Here is a 16173-nt window from a genome sequence, read left to right on the forward strand (position 1 = left end):
TCTGTTGGGTTACCTGTACTTATTCGTTTTGTCCTGGATTGTTTCGTGGTTGGCATCTGGATTGTCTGCCGTCTGCCTATGTACATGAGGACTGTAAGTGGATTCATGACCATCCTGCAAAGAAAGGAGCGCTCCTGAACTCGTCCACCCGTCTTCACCATTTCAGGAACTAGCGGTAGGACTATCTTTACATTCCCATTCAACGTGTGGATCTCTGGACTATCTATTTTCATCATTACATTTCATCCGTTGCCGTTTTTCTTGAACGTTTTTCATGATTTACTGTGTGTGTTTTTTTTTTTGCTTTGTTGTATTTAATGTGTAATTGCCGTAAGGGGAACAGGGGTGGCATTGTTGTTTCCATTTATTTGATTTGTTTTCTGTTTTCATTACGTTCTTTATTTGCTGTTTGATTACCGGTTTGCTTTGTTTTTATTCAAACACTTCAAACAAACATGTCTCTTTCAGAAGTAAAACGACCTCAGCATGCAGTTAGTTCTCGATTAAAGAATAGACAAACATCATAGGAGAGCACAACAGGAGCAGAACCCCTAACAGGAGCAGAGGATGTCTGGGAGAGAGAAACAAGTGAATTGTAACGTTTACTTAAAAAGTGCAGCAAAAAAGTATTTGCCGACCAGGGATGCATTAACCCCCAAATAGATAGATAGATAGATAGATAGATAGATAGATAGATAGATAGATAGATAGATAGATAGATAGATAGATAGATAGATAGATACTTTATTAATCCCAATGGGAAATTCACATGTGGCAGTTTAAGGGTTAAAGCCCCAAGATGCCACCGAAACGCCCTGCACCTTCTAAGGCTTCTGGCAATGAAAATGCACTTGCATGAATTACAGTACATATAGCGGTAATATCGGTATTTTACATTCTAGCACTGCGGGAGACATAGCAGTACAGTACTGTATACAGGTTTACCTTTACATTCTTTATTTTTAGGTATTGTATTAGGCTGAGTTTGAAATTGAAGTGTTTTGGGGGCATATTTAGAGTTTAAACTACAAAAATAGGCATGTTTTTAACCACATCTAAAATTTGCTTTTTTTCACAATTCGTGCGTGCTCTAGGAACGTAACCTCTGCGAATTTTGGGGGTGTATTGTATTCAGTTTTCCGGTTTTCAACCTTAAATAGTTATAATTAGATTAGGAAGGATGATTGTGCTAGATATTTAATTATGAGACATTTCTTTACATAGCAGAAGCAGTAGTATTATTTAGGAAAAATGTACTGTATGCACTTGCATTTTAAATAGGCACCAATTATTACTAAGAAATATTCAAACATATAATTTTGATCTACTTTTATTCACCTTATATACAAGCAATACTGAAAATAAACTCAGAAATATGCTTAACACAGAACAGATCAAATGCAAAACAAAACGACACTGTCCAAAACTGGTTATGCCAAGAAGCTCCTTTCTGATGTTTGACCATCCACATTAAAGAAACTTAGGCAAGGTTAACATGCTTCAAACCATCATAGTACCCCCACCAACAAACATATGGTTTCATTATGTTATGTGACAGTCACCATGACTTAGTCTTATCATTTGTGTACACCAAGAACTGGTGTAAGAAATGTTTTGAGATTCCATAATTATTGGATATTTGTTTTCCTCTTCCCTATTTACAGGCATCTTCCCTTATTTCCACGGAAGTGTGTAACACAAAGTAAGCCATTTTACATTTTAACTAGGATAACAGTCAACAAGTTGTGTATTCTGTTGTACTCCTCTTAATGTTACCATATTTTAATTATTTTAGTCCATCTGTAGTTATGTAGAATTCCTTTCACTGCCCTCTGAAGTCTCACATTGACAAGCTCTCCTCAAGCACAGGATTTCTTTTGGCTAGACGTGAACTGCTTATTGGATGGTCCTCAAAACACCTTAAACTCTGTTGTGTGTAAAGATTCCACCATTGTGTTAATTGTGCCAACTAGTTTTCCATGGCAAAAACAAGTGTTAAGTGTCAATTTTCTTTGAAAATACACAAACACATACAGAAAGCAGTATAACAAACTTATATCCTAATTTGCTCAGCATGAACTTTATAAAGCTAAGTTTGGCCATGGACTTAATTATTCTACATAACAGACTGCACACCAAGTAAACAGTATAATCATAGACATCTATTCAGCATATATTTAGCATGACAAGAGAGAAGATTTTAAAAAAGGAATTTTGCAAAGCTAAGGTTACCAGTGGAGGCTTGCTTTATGGCTTTTCTGTCCCATTAATTTGCATATTTGGGTGCACGTTGTGTTATATTAGAGATAAACAAACCCGAACAGAAGAGCTTGTTGTTACTCATGTGAGGGCTTGAGACTAAAGGCAGCATTTTCAGTGGCCTAACCTGCTAGGTGAAAAACCAACTCATGCAATTAACCTTTCTGATACTTGAAAAACAAAAGCAAAACAATTCCATTATTCAAACTAAAACAATACATTTCAATAAAATGAATCTAGTTATATAGTAAAAAAATTGTAGCTGTAAGATTTTTTCCCTACTTGAGACATTTTTGTTGTAGTTGCTGGTAACAGAGGCCGGCTAAACTTCCTCTGTGAACCAATTGCCGCAGGAAAAGATGGTGCAGAGAACATGGCAGCCACTGAGTTGATCTTTCGTATCCAAACTTCCATTTCTTCAGCACTCCTGATAGGTAAAGGAAGAGAAATAAATAAACTGTAGCCCTTTGATCAAAAATAATAAAACTCATAATAGTAATATAATACATTTAGAAAATAAAAATATGGGCAAAGTCTCAAAAGAAACTCCACTTTAATGCAAATGACAATCAATTGATTCTCCTCCAATGAGCAAGTAAGAACATGAGCTAGTGTGAACGTGACACAATCTCTTGACTAATTTCAGCTTAACGTTTATATTTTCTAGCATATTAATAAACCTGGCAGAATAAATCATTTCTTTTTTCCAATTCTCTAAATAGGTATGTGCATTTGTTTGAGATCACAGGGTGGTACTACTTCTGCTCAGCTTTAGCCAGAAGAATCACTTATTTAATTAAAGGCTGGTCAACTCTGATTAGTGGACACAGGCATCAATGATGGTTATTACTTAAATGATTTACTGTTTACATCCGTGTTTAATCATCAGAAGTTCTCTCCTAAATGGGAATCGTTTAGAAGTAGGGAATTGAACAACAAAACAGGAACAGGACTTCACAAACTAAAGCCACTAGCTTTCCTACCCCAGTTTGAGTAATGAAAGAAAACAATCCAATTAATTTATGATATAAAATTTCTACTTTTACATTTTTTTTAAATTTTCCTCTTGAGTGTTCTCCTTATTTGCCTTATAATGTTACATTCTTTATTAGGAAGATCTTTTCCATAATTCAGCTAATAAAATAAAAATTTCCACAAGAATATGTATTAATGAATCGATAATCATAAAACATCAGTATATAAGACAAATATACATCAGTATATAACATTTGTTCTCAGTATGTAGAAAGTGCTTGGGCAAAAAACCTGAACCTAGTGGTGCTGAGGAAACTGATTTGGTTGAATTTCCCAATTAAAAAAGAAAAAGTTTTCTTCTTATGATATGGTGCTTTCTCAAGCTTAGAGTCAATTCCTTTACTATTGCCCGAGTATCCTTTTGTTACTGATTTAGGTATGGATGAAAAAGTGTGGTTTTTAGCTTTTCATAAAAGTAAAAGTGACATTTCTTACGAAGAGTTTATTTGTGATAATAATTTTAGGATAGATTAAAAAATACTGAGGATTAAAATGACATCTCTTATGATAAATAACATAGATTAGAATTAGTATGTGATTAGATTTAGAATTAGATTAGAATGTGCTTTTCTTTTCTTTTTTTTTTTTTTTTGAAAATGTGTCAATATTTACTTGATGTGTTTTTAGAATTGTCCTAAGAGCAAAAAATAGCTGACAGTGTCCTTTGGAACAAGAAGGTCATCTACATCATACTACTGACCATGACTAGAAAAATTCCTCCTGCTCCTCCAATGGGGTATTGTCAGACACCCTTTCAACTTAATGTAATACATTATGCTTTTCACTAGCTTCCGCCTTCTGTTTTCATCTGAGGTTATCTATATAAGTCATCAATAAAGGAAGTTAAGTGCTTAGCCAGCACTAAGAAAGCTAAATGTGCTCTCTGTGCCATATTTTCCTGTATCTTCTTTTGGCAATGTTGAAGAGATTTATTGATTTCAGCAGGTCATGACTCCTCAAGCCCAAAGATACAACAATTCACTGGGAAATGTTAACTTTAACAGTATAATTACCTCATTTGTATTTCATGTGACATATTCCTGATTAACCATTTCCTACTGACTGTAAATGTGATTAGGCTCTTTTTTCACAATATACATTATAACTACAATTGCTTGTGAGTTATCAATAAACCTGAAACCACCTTTCTGAAAAAGAAAAAAAAACTGCTTATCTTTGTATGAAAGGACTCTTAAGGGTTGACTGGAAAAGCGACCAACATATCCAAGAGGCAGGGCCTGTTAAAGCCCATTGCGGCACTTCTTGTGTGATTTTGGGCTATACAAAAATAAATTGTATTGTATTGTATAACTAAGATATTATGGTGAACAATTCTGTCATAATGAAATTCTTTCTTGCAAGTATCGCATTATATCCGAAGTTTTGTTTAAAAACTCCTTTATCTCATAGTGTGTTACTGGTCACAGACATCAAATACATGATGACTCACATTTAAAAGATTTTACTTTTTCTGTGAAATTTGCAGCCTCTTGCCTCTACATATAATTTGATTGTAAGACATTATTAGATTTTGCTAAAGACGGTTTAAAGGGCTGCTGCATAATTAACCTTTTGTAATTTTATTTGCAAAATACCCTGGAGAGACGTTTAGTTATCATGGTGCAGAAGACCTGCCCTATAGCATAAAGATTGCATTAAATCCTTAATTTTTTAAACACAAAAAGTTATTCCTGGACAGATTCTACTAAAAGCTATAGTAAACAAGACCTCAGATTTTTACCCCTGGGAAGAATGAAAAGGCACATTTTCTTGACATATTTAATTTAAGACAGCCCAGATTAAACATACAGCATTTAAATTACAAAATGGAACAAACACACATGAATATCAAGAAAATGGTTAAAAGATGAATCATTATTAATTAAATAATTTTTCTCAAATATCACATTTTTAAATGGTAACAATGTTTTTTCTGGTTTACTGGTTCTGGATATACAGTGGTGTGAAAAACTATTTGCCCCCTTCCTGATTTCTTATTCTTTTGCATGTTTGTCACACAAAATGTTTCTGATCATCAAACACATTTAACCATTAGTCAAATATAACACAAGTAAACACAAAATGCAGTTTGTAAATGGTGGTTTTTATTATTTAGGGAGAAAAAAAAATCCAAACCTACATGGCCCTGCGTGAAAAAGTAATTGCCCCCTGAACCTAATAACTGGTTGGGCCACCCTTAGCAGCAATAACTGCAATCAAGCGTTTGCAATAACTTGCAATGAGTCTTTTACAGCACTCTGGAGGAATTTTGGCCCACTCATCTTTGCAAAATTGTTGTAATTCAGCTTTATTTGAGGGTTTTCTAGCATGAACTGCCTTTTTAAGGTCATGCCATAGCATCTCAATTGGATTCAGGTCAGGACTTTGACTAGGCCACTCCAAAGTCTTCATTTTGTTTTTCTTCAGCCATTCAGAGGTGGATTTGCTGGTGTGTTTTGGGTCATTGTCCTGTTGCAGCACCCAAGATCGCTTCAGCTTGAGTTGACGAACAGATGGCCGGACATTCTCCTTCAGGATTTTTTGGCAGACAGTAGAATTCATGGTTCCATCTATCACAGCAAGCCTTCCAGGTCCTGAAGCAGCAAAACAACCCCAGACCATCACACTACCACCACCATATTTTACTGTTGGTATGATGTTCTTTTTCTGAAATGCTGTGTTCCTTTTACGCCAGATGTAACGGGACATTTGCCTTCCAAAAAGTTCAACTTTTGACTCATCAGTCCACAAGGTATTTTCCCAAAAGTCTTGGCAATCATTGAGATGTTTCTTAGCAAAATTGAGACGAGCCCTAATGTTCTTTTTGCTTAACAGTGGTTTGCGTCTTGGAAATCTGCCATGCAGGTCGTTTTTGCCCAGTCTCTTTCTTATGGTGGAGTCGTGAACACTGACCTTAATTGAGGCAAGTGAGGCCTGCAGTTCTTTAGACGTTGTCCTGGGGTCTTTTGTGACCTCTCGGATGAGTCGTCTCTGCGCTCTTGGGGTAATTTTGGTCGGCCGGCCACTCCTGGGAAGGTTCACCACTGTTCCATGTTTTTGCCATTTGTGGATAATGGCTCTCACTGTGGTTCGCTGGAGTCCCAAAGCTTTAGAAATGGCTTTATAACCTTTACCAGACTGATAGATCTCAATTACTTCTGTTCTCATTTGTTCCTGAATTTCTTTGGATCTTGGCATGATGTCTAGCTTTTGAGGTGCTTTTGGTCTACTTCTCTGTGTCAGGCAGCTCCTATTTAAGTGATTTCTTGATTGAAACAGGTGTGGCAGTAATCAGGCCTAGGGGTGGCTACGGAAATTGAACTCAGGTGTGATACACCACAGTTCGGTTATTTTTTAACAAGGGGGGCAATTACTTTTTCACACAGGGCCATGTAGGTTTGGATTTTTTTTCTCCCTAAATAATAAAAATCATCATTTAAAAACTGCATTTTGTGTTTACTTGTGTTATATTTGACTAATGGTTAAATGTGTTTGATGATCAGAAACATTTTGTGTGACAAACATGCAAAAGAATAAGAAATCAGGAAGGGGGCAAATAGTTTTTCACACCACTGTACTCTATAAAGTCAGATGAATGGTTAGGTGGACATGGTGATGACATGAAGTTCATTTTTCCAAGAGAACACACTAAAATACAAACTTTGTAATCTCCAAACTTTAGGTCCCTGTCTTTGGATGGTTCTTGATTGGTGTTCTATTACTATTGTAGATTTTACTATGTTAACAAATTAAGGCTGCTTTCTACAAGAAAACCCTTACTTTAATACAATATAACAAGTTTTATTATACATATCTCTTTTTAAATAATACAAACAACTTGATTACTTGAAAAGTAACTAATAAGTGCCATACAAAACAACTATCAATCAGCTTTTCTTTCATTTATTGAACCTGTATAACCATGTGTGTTTTGACTACAAAATATCTGAGTAGGCTGTAAATATTTCTGCAAGGCATGGCAATTTTTGTAGCCTTTTTCAAAGCTAAAAGTGAATGCTGTGGACATTCACCTTTAAGTATGAGATCCAAAATGATTTTAAAATAACTGAAAAAAAATGTAAAGTATTAGTGGTTACTTACATGGTGCAAGTACAATTTATTTCTAAAATCACAGAATGACAGGAAAAAAGAGAATATGCTATAAACCTAAATAATATACAAAATTCCTACTGAAATACGGTTTCTGTTCCTGACTTGCATCCAATGTCTGCTGGGAGATGCTCTAGCTGCCCTGTGACACTGGCCTGGATAAGTGGGTTTGGAAAATGAATGGATGGATCTTTGCTTTTGGAAAAGGCTGAGACAAATGATTAGCAGTGTGAAAAGGATGAGTTACTTATTAAAAAATTCACTACCTATTAGTACATTTAAAAGCTAATACTGAAATGACAAGCTTTACTTTGAAAATGAAAAGTAATGACTTATTTCCATTTCACTGTGCTTTGTTCTTTTGTTTCTTAAACAGTATCATAACTTTTTAAAACCAATGCAGAAATGATTTTAACTTTAAACTTTCAGAAAAAATGTCAGAGCAGGTATTATTTAATGAAACAAGTAACAGCTGAAATTGTAATTTTTTTGTTAATGCATTTTTTTTACTGAAAGTGAAAATCTTCACTGCATTATCAACATAACTCAAATCAGGACTGCAGTACAAGGAAATTCAAGAACCAAGCAGACAGACATGAATTCAGGTTTGTTATTTGTCTTGTTTATTTAAAACGAAGAAAAAATACTTCTATCCATTTAAAATGTAAAGTTTGTGTAGGGAACTGTAGTTAATTATAGCAACAATGAGTGGAAGTCAGAAAATGTTATGCTAAATAACACAGTACAGTTTTCAAAGTACTTTTCTCTCTATTATAAAAAAAAAATCTTGGAAGGAGACGAAACATGTCTTGGATTGACACTTGTATGTCCTGCGAGAAAGAGATTTAACCACGCCCGGGGCCGGAAATAAAGGACAAAGAGTAGATAACGAAGTAGAACTTCATAAAGAATTCAAAGATATTGGCGAGGTACACATGCACAGCAGGTTAGAGATAATGGAAGAACAAAAATTCGAAAATCTGAAAAAAAGAATAGGAAAGATTGCATTAGCGCAAACAAACGGAAATTATTACTCAGTGAAATAACGGAACAGCAAAAAGAGATTGAATATATTGTTCAGATTTAAACTTTAAGTCGGAGACTTGTAGATCATCTAATTCGTGTTGCCAGCGAGAATTAAAACATTCCAAAAATGTTGGCACGGTATGAAGTCCTGTGTGATGGAGACTTTTAACGTGAGATTCTTTCAAGTCACGCCCTACTTACAACTATTTTCAAACCACGGTCATCTAACCTCAGTCGTGTGAATGCTTTTGGCAGACACACTTCCTGCACTCTCAGCTCTTGTAAATTTTATCAGGACAATAATTTTATATGTCCTAGATGACATGTCAATGACAAAGTGAAGAAGAAATGATATGCACTCACAGGCAGTTATACGTTGCATTGTCATGATGCAAGTCCAAACACGGAATCAAAATTATATGCGATCTTGAAGATAAGTTCATTCCAAATATTGTTTTTACTAAAGTTTTAAAGTAAACGTGAAAATAATGCATATGTAACCGTTCCCATGAAAATAATAATCTCTTTGGGTGGCACAGTGGCACACTGGGTAGCGCTGCTGCCTCGCAGTTAGGAGACTTCGGTTCGCCCCTGAGTGGAGTTTGCATGTTCTCCCCGTGTCTGCATGGGTTTCCTCCCACAGTCCAAAGACATGCAGGTTAGGTGCATTGGCAATTGTAAATTGTCCCTAGTGCGTGCTTGGTGTGTGGGTGTGCGTGTGTGTGTGCTGGCACCCTATGTTGGCTGGGATTGGCTCCAGCAGATCCCCGTGACCCTGTAGTCAGGATATAGCGGGTTGGATAATGGATGGATAACAATCTCTTTAAATTGTATATCCGAAGCAATAATTAAATAAAGAAAAAAAGAAGATTTAAAAGCCAGGCAAGGGCTCTGACAAAACGCTGCTTCTGTGTTTCTATTACACAATGTAATCAAATTTATAATTTTTGTATCTCATACAAAAACGTTGTCTAGAAATCTGTATATTAATTGACCTTGCATCCTGACTGTCTTCCAATGTTAAAATGGTTGTGGGATAAACTGTAAAATATCAAAAGAAAGAAAGGTCTTGACCAGCTAATTCTGACCTCATGGACAGCACTGCATTAGAATTTCAACAAAGCAGATTTGTACATTTCAAAAGCAATTCTTAAGAAAATGTAAGTAGAAAAAAACAAACGAACAAAAAAAAAATATTCTAAAATCTGCAATCCAACTTCTAGTTGCAGATGGTGATGAACATGCCAGCATTAAGACAGAGAAGGGAGGAAACATGACTGGACAGAGCTACAGTCCACCACAAAGAAGTGCATCCACACTCTGATGGGGAAAAGTCAAAATGCGCACCACAGCAAATATATTACTGCAACTGATTGAATTGTATATATCATTATGAATATACTAATGGCTTGGCAATAAAACCCCAAACATATTTCCAAAATGTGGTTATTTATCTTTTTTTATTTTCTCAAGTCTTAATATTTTAGAAAATCCATTTATTGTTTCAATACCCCAGCCTGGCACTGTAATCTTGAATAGGAAAGTTTAGATTATTAAGGGGTGAAAGACCAAATATAAAATATAGGAAAACAATAGGAAAATCCAACCCTGCCATATTTCAAGTCTAAATGAATGAAACCTTTCCATGTTTGTAAGAATTCGTGTAATGGTAAACAAAATGCTTTGATTTACCATGTATATCAAAGTAGATCCCAACATTTTGTTGAAAAAAAAAAAAAAAATGAACAAAACATTTAGTAAACAAAAGGAAGAAACAGCAGTTTTTAACTTGCAAATCAAAAGAAACACAATAGATTCTCAAGAGGGCTAAAGCTGGTTTTACTGATAAGTGCTTTCTTGCTTTAGTACCACAAAATACTGCGAAACAACAATGGCGGCCTTAAGTGTCTAACAGTGAGATAAATGGCTTTTCATTTTATATTTCAAGTAGAGCATGAAATTAGATTTTCTTAAAGTAAAGCTCCTTAACCTACCCACATATCCATACACAAATCAGACACAACAATAATATTTCGTCAAAAAAACAAATTTTTCACTAAATGACAAAATACATACTGAGCTTGGAAAAGGAAGACTCTCCAGTCGGCTGTTTTAAGCTTCAGCACATTGGGTCTCTTTTCATAGTCTGTTGCCTTTATAGCCAGAGCATGATGGATACTGATTGCATTTTTCAAATCTTCTTCTGACAGGGCTTTCTCAGGTTTATACTCACCCTAAACAAAAGAGTGAAAAAATAGATTTTTGCAAGATGAGCACTGCAGTAAGTTATGCTTTGTTACATTTCAAAATAAGATGTACTAAAATAGAGAAAAAATATTTGAAAAATTAAGAGAATACTAAACAGTGAGGTATGGGGAATTTTCAGTGAAGAATGTAAAGAAATAATCAATACTATTTAGCAAAAGTATTTTTAAAGGAATACAGCATGAATACAATTACATTTTCCAGATTTCAAACTTGTATTGTAAAATACGTCTGTGATAAATGACAACAACTGGTGTAAACAGTCAGATATTTGACATGAACATTCGGAAACCTAAACTACCATTGTATTAAACAGTATGGGAAATTCAACAAAGCCTAACTACTGCAAACTGACGTGGCTGAATGAAAATGTTACTTCATTCTCCATCTGCTTGTCCTGATTATGCTCTGAATGGCAATATACCAATTCAGACATTTCAAGTCAAGTTATTCTGGGAATGCCAAAGTGCTCCCAAGATAGCTGAAAATAAAATCTCTCCCGTGTGCCCAGGGTCTGCCATTGGCTCTTCTCCTGGTCTGTCATACCTGATACACTCATTATGGAGGACATTCAGTGGACATGCTCGATGGCTTATTAAGAAGAGAGACAAACTGTATAAAATGAAACAGTTCAGTTATAAATGTAATTATAAATACATCTTAAAGAATATCAACACATTTTTAGAAGTGTATTTAATATCAGATTCTTCACCATTATAGTCCAGTGGGTTAAAAGTCTGCTTACTACAATGCAAGTTTTGTGCCTTTCTTTAATAGAATCAATGGGGAATGTTTTAATAAACACATATGTAACAGCAGGGCTGAATATTTTATGCAACTTACAAATGAAAGCAAACAGTGCATTTTTATTTGTTTCTAAAAGTTCCTACACGTACATAGTGACAATAATTTGGTTTGGAGTTTATATTTAAATTGTATTTCCTGATGTCATTTTGGTATGAAAAACACAGTTGGCCACATTATTTTCAATTCTGAACTGTCTTTAAAACATTGAAATGCAAGGCTTTTCCAAGTCATTTGACGTTTGAGTATGTGAAACCCCCAGTTGTTGTCATGTATGTCACAAATCTACTTTTTCTACTGCAAGAACTAAGGCAGGGTTATTCAACTACAATTAGAGTTGGGCCAGATTTTCAAACCAAGAAATTTAATTTTCAGTAGCCGGTAAACAGCAGGTAATGACAAATTTTAAATCAACACAAATGTATTTAAAAACAAGTAATGGGTATTCATTGTTTCACTGTTACAATTGGTCACATCTGACACATGCACATCAAAAATGTATAAAAAAAAACAACAAAAAAAAAACCTATAACTGAGCAGAATTTGAGGTAGTAGCAATAGTTTTTTTCCAATTTGAAATAAAAAAAATAAACGTTTTGCTCACATCTGACCCAGGCACATCTCGAGGTGCATAAAATCAAAAAAAGTGCACAGTATTAGTAATAACATTTGTTTCCATTTTGAAATATGAGATCCCCTCCCAATTTAAATTGGTGGTCGTGGCAGGCAAGGGATTTTTTTTCCATAGTAGATAAACTATTTCATTCATTTGGTTTTAATCACTCATATGACAGAGGTTAAATTTAAGTTCCACAACAAAGCCTTTCCTGTTGAAACTGTTTCCCTACCCCCCCAGAAAAACAAGCAACCACGTATGGTGTGAAAGTGGATTGGCACATTTATTTTAATGATCTTGCTATAAAATGTCTTCGTACAGAGTTCTTGGGTGTCAAGTAATGAATTATTAATTATAATTATTAATATTATTTTTTTACTAAATACTATTTTCCATGTTTCTTTGTTGATGAGCTCCTGTTGAAGAATTTATTGGTAACAGAACATATAGCGTGCACACCAAAATGACTGCAATAAAAACTAACAAAAGCAAAAAACTAATATTTTTGATACCATTTTAACAAAGTTTACTGTCCGCCGCCAATCACAAAGGACCCTGGTAAAATGACACCTTCAACCTTAAAGCTCACACTAATCACATCACTGTACGTGATGAAACAGCGGGCAGGCAACTGCTAATACATGTTTACTGACGGTCCATCATATAGCACTGATGCATTACTGACCAAAATTAAATATTGCCCATTTGGCCGTGTAGAGGTGAATCTGGTGTATATGAGGGAGCTTAGTGATGGGCTGGCACCCATGGTTGGTTTCTGCTGTATGCAAAGGCCCCAAAGATCTTGAATTGAACAGGAATGAATGAACAAGGAGTAATCTTTTTTTTTTTTTAATAGAAGTTTGATAGTTTTAAAATACAAAATCAGTAAATGTCTATGCCAACGTGTAAATGCATTTTTAGTGCTTTTCAAATTTTAAAACACAAGACTCCAAAGATGCACAATACTGGGCCAGATAGCTCTGGAGCCTATCCTAGTCCACTAAGCATATGGACAGAACCTGCTCTGGTCCTAGTGTCAGTCTACTGCAGTTAAAAAATACATGCGTTTTTAACCATTCTAAACATATTTCACCTATTAGCCTAAAAATCTGATCGAGGAAGGGTGTGATTTTTCAGTCTAATATGGAAGCAAACCGCATATGCACCAGTACTGTGAACATGCACAATTCATCTGCCTATGCATAAAATAAAAATAGACAGTAACACCCATTACAAAAACACAGAGTATGGAACACAGCAGGCAAGTTAAAACATCATAAAAAAATTTATTGGAGAAAATTTAGAGAAATATTACATGCAAATTAAAAAATATACTAAAATGACAAATTTGGCATATTTAAGATCATTTATTCACTGCACCATATTTGTTAAAGGGGTGGTAAATTGCAGAGGATAAAAGTGTTATAATAAAAGGGAAATGAAGCTGCTTGTCATTGCATGGACTGTGTTGGTAGTAAGACCTGGCAAAAATAAAACTGAGTAGGTTGCATACTTTTTTCTTTAGTTTCTATAGGTACGTGTGCCCTCCTACTGAACAACTATAGTTAATTTCTTGTGGGTGCATGAAGTGAATAAAGGGTAAGATTTAAACAATGCAGACTACAAATGCTATTCTTATTATAAGATAGATGCTTAATCAAGGCAGTGTGTCAGCTGTCATATTTTCCTATTCATGCTAAATCTACCAAAAGCATCAAAAAATCTAACTACATCTAAAAATAAATTTGAAATGACAACTGCAACATTTTACTACAATCTAAATCCAGTGAAATGCAATGTGTAACACTGAGCAACCAGTAACATAGTATTAACCTAGGTTATTTTCTAGGTCCTACGGCTCCATCATCTACAGCCAGGCAATACGTTACAATTGTATTTGCTCAGACCCAGTGGATCGGGACACACAACTGCAGAAACTCAGGACAGACTTCATCAAACAAAGATACACTCCCAAATCAACAGACCTACAAATCAGGAGAGCTACAGTTATACCCAGAGAAAACCTTCTGGAATACAAAGGTGTAGAAACCAAGAACCGGGTCCCACTAGTTGTAACATCTGGAAACATATTGCAAAATTATGAAAGAGCTTCAACCCATGGTACAGAAAGACAATTAACTGAAGGATATATTTCCAGAACCTACCCTCCTTGCATACAGACAACCACCAAACCTCAAACAACTGATTGTCCGAAACTCTATGTATGGCTCGGCAGCAAGTGGCACATCTCCCTGCCTACAGAACAGGTGTGGCACCTGTGCACATATCTACACGACAGATCAGGTAGTTATACCACATTGCCAGCAGGAGCATAAAATAAAGGGTCCGTTCACATGCAAATCTGCTAATGTGGTCTACCTAATCATGTGCATAACGTGCCCCAACACTGGACTCTATGTAGGGGAAACTGGTCAGACACTGCGCCAGCGAATGAACTCACACACATTTCATATTAATCAGAACAATATTGATCTTCTGGTGGCAGCACACTTTAACAGTAATGGCCCACAGCATAAAAGATCTGAGGATCACTGTGCTTATGGGTAATTTCAAGACCCAACAGGAGCGGAGAGAATGGGAATACAAACTTATGCTTAAATTCAACATTCTACAAAATGGTCTGAATAGAGACAAGAGTTTTATGACCAGATATGTGGACTAACAGACTGATTGACCAGCTGACTACATCAGTGGCCTATCTTACATACAATGCACTTCAAAAAAACCTTACAGGACTTTCTCTAGTGATGGTTATCTTATCTCTACATTTTATTAGTTCATTGTTCTCTTCTTTCAGGGTTAATTCATCTCAGGTGTATTCATTTTGCCAACATTTGAACAAAAAGGTTGTTAAGATGAAAGAAAAAAATCACTTTGCTGTCCCAATATAAGCTAGAGTATTTTTCAGTTTCTTTGTTACACCTTGCCTGATGAAGGGGCCTTAGCTGCCTCAAAAGCTTGCATTTATAATCTATTTAGTTAGCCAATAAAAGGTGTCATTTCACCATACTTTCTCCTGTAACAATATTCCATAAAAATGAACAAGAAAGATATGTATCAACTATGATCTTTTTTAAAAGGTACACCACCATAATAGGTGCACAAAAATTTGAACCATATAATTTAGAGTGAACACATGAACTTATTCTGCAAAATCCTTTAGTCACTGGGGGGCTGAATGTTAATAAATGTTTGATCTTTCATAATAAATCAAAAGTATTCACTTATGTCATGCTTTGAGTGTGCAGCTTGTCAAGAAACATTTTCCAATATATTATTACTCACATGCTTTGTATAACTGGAAGTAAGACTTCACAGAATGTATTGTTACATCCCAGATGAATGCTGCAGTTTTTGTTAATACTATCAGTTCCGCAGCAATGCCTACAAAGATTTCAGTTCCACTCTGTGTTAATTGGAATAAAAACACATATTCTTCCCATCACTGTGTATTACCTCCGCCTCCTTTGACATACCTTTCTCACAGGTTTAAGGAATGGCTGCTAAGATAAGAATTTGTAGCTTTGCTGTCAATAGCTTACTGCTTCTATAAACAAATCTTCTTTACCTCTTCATTAGCGATGAATTTAGCCGTTTCAGCAACAGGCTTTTCAGAATTTAACACACAGTTATGCAGTGTACCACCTGTGTTTAAAATTTTTCTTGCCACAATTTGTTATTTGTGAGTAGTAAACATTTTAAAAAGAGAATAGTCGTATCCAGGCAAATGGACAACAGCAGAGATGCATGAAGAGAGTTTGTCTTATTACAAGTTGCTAGGTTACAGGGGAAATATTTGAGCTTTTCTCATGCATAAAACCCTTTATCAAGTTTTAACAGTTAACCCGACATTTAGAATATGTTATGTAGGAATCACTAAGCTGTTTGGTCTTTTTCATTACCAGTGCAGCAGTTGACTCAGATCTTTGAAACATATGCAAAACAAAAATGTTCTGCTTCAGCATTCAGGTAACTTTAAAAGCTACAAAGATTGCAAAATATTTATTTGATAAAGCAGTCAAAGTACAGTTCTTGCA

General features: G+C 35.2%; 1 protein-coding gene across 9 annotated transcripts in view; it reads right to left on the minus strand.

The window, feature by feature from the left end:
* psd3l (pleckstrin and Sec7 domain containing 3, like) overlaps nucleotides 1–16173 on the minus strand; it is a 649947-nt gene that overhangs the window by 16562 nt on the left and 617212 nt on the right. For all 9 annotated transcript variants that reach the window (XM_051929574.1, XM_051929571.1, XM_051929573.1 and 6 more), the window contains 2 exons: nucleotides 10507–10664; nucleotides 2542–2686 (listed from right to left, as the gene is read on the minus strand). In XM_051929574.1, the coding sequence (XP_051785534.1) occupies nucleotides 2542–2686; nucleotides 10507–10664 (303 nt within the window). The remainder of the gene's footprint in view (nucleotides 1–2541; nucleotides 2687–10506; nucleotides 10665–16173) is intronic.

This window comes from Erpetoichthys calabaricus, chromosome 7 (assembly GCF_900747795.2).
Source record: "Erpetoichthys calabaricus chromosome 7, fErpCal1.3, whole genome shotgun sequence".
NCBI classification, from domain to species: domain Eukaryota; kingdom Metazoa; phylum Chordata; class Cladistia; order Polypteriformes; family Polypteridae; genus Erpetoichthys; species Erpetoichthys calabaricus.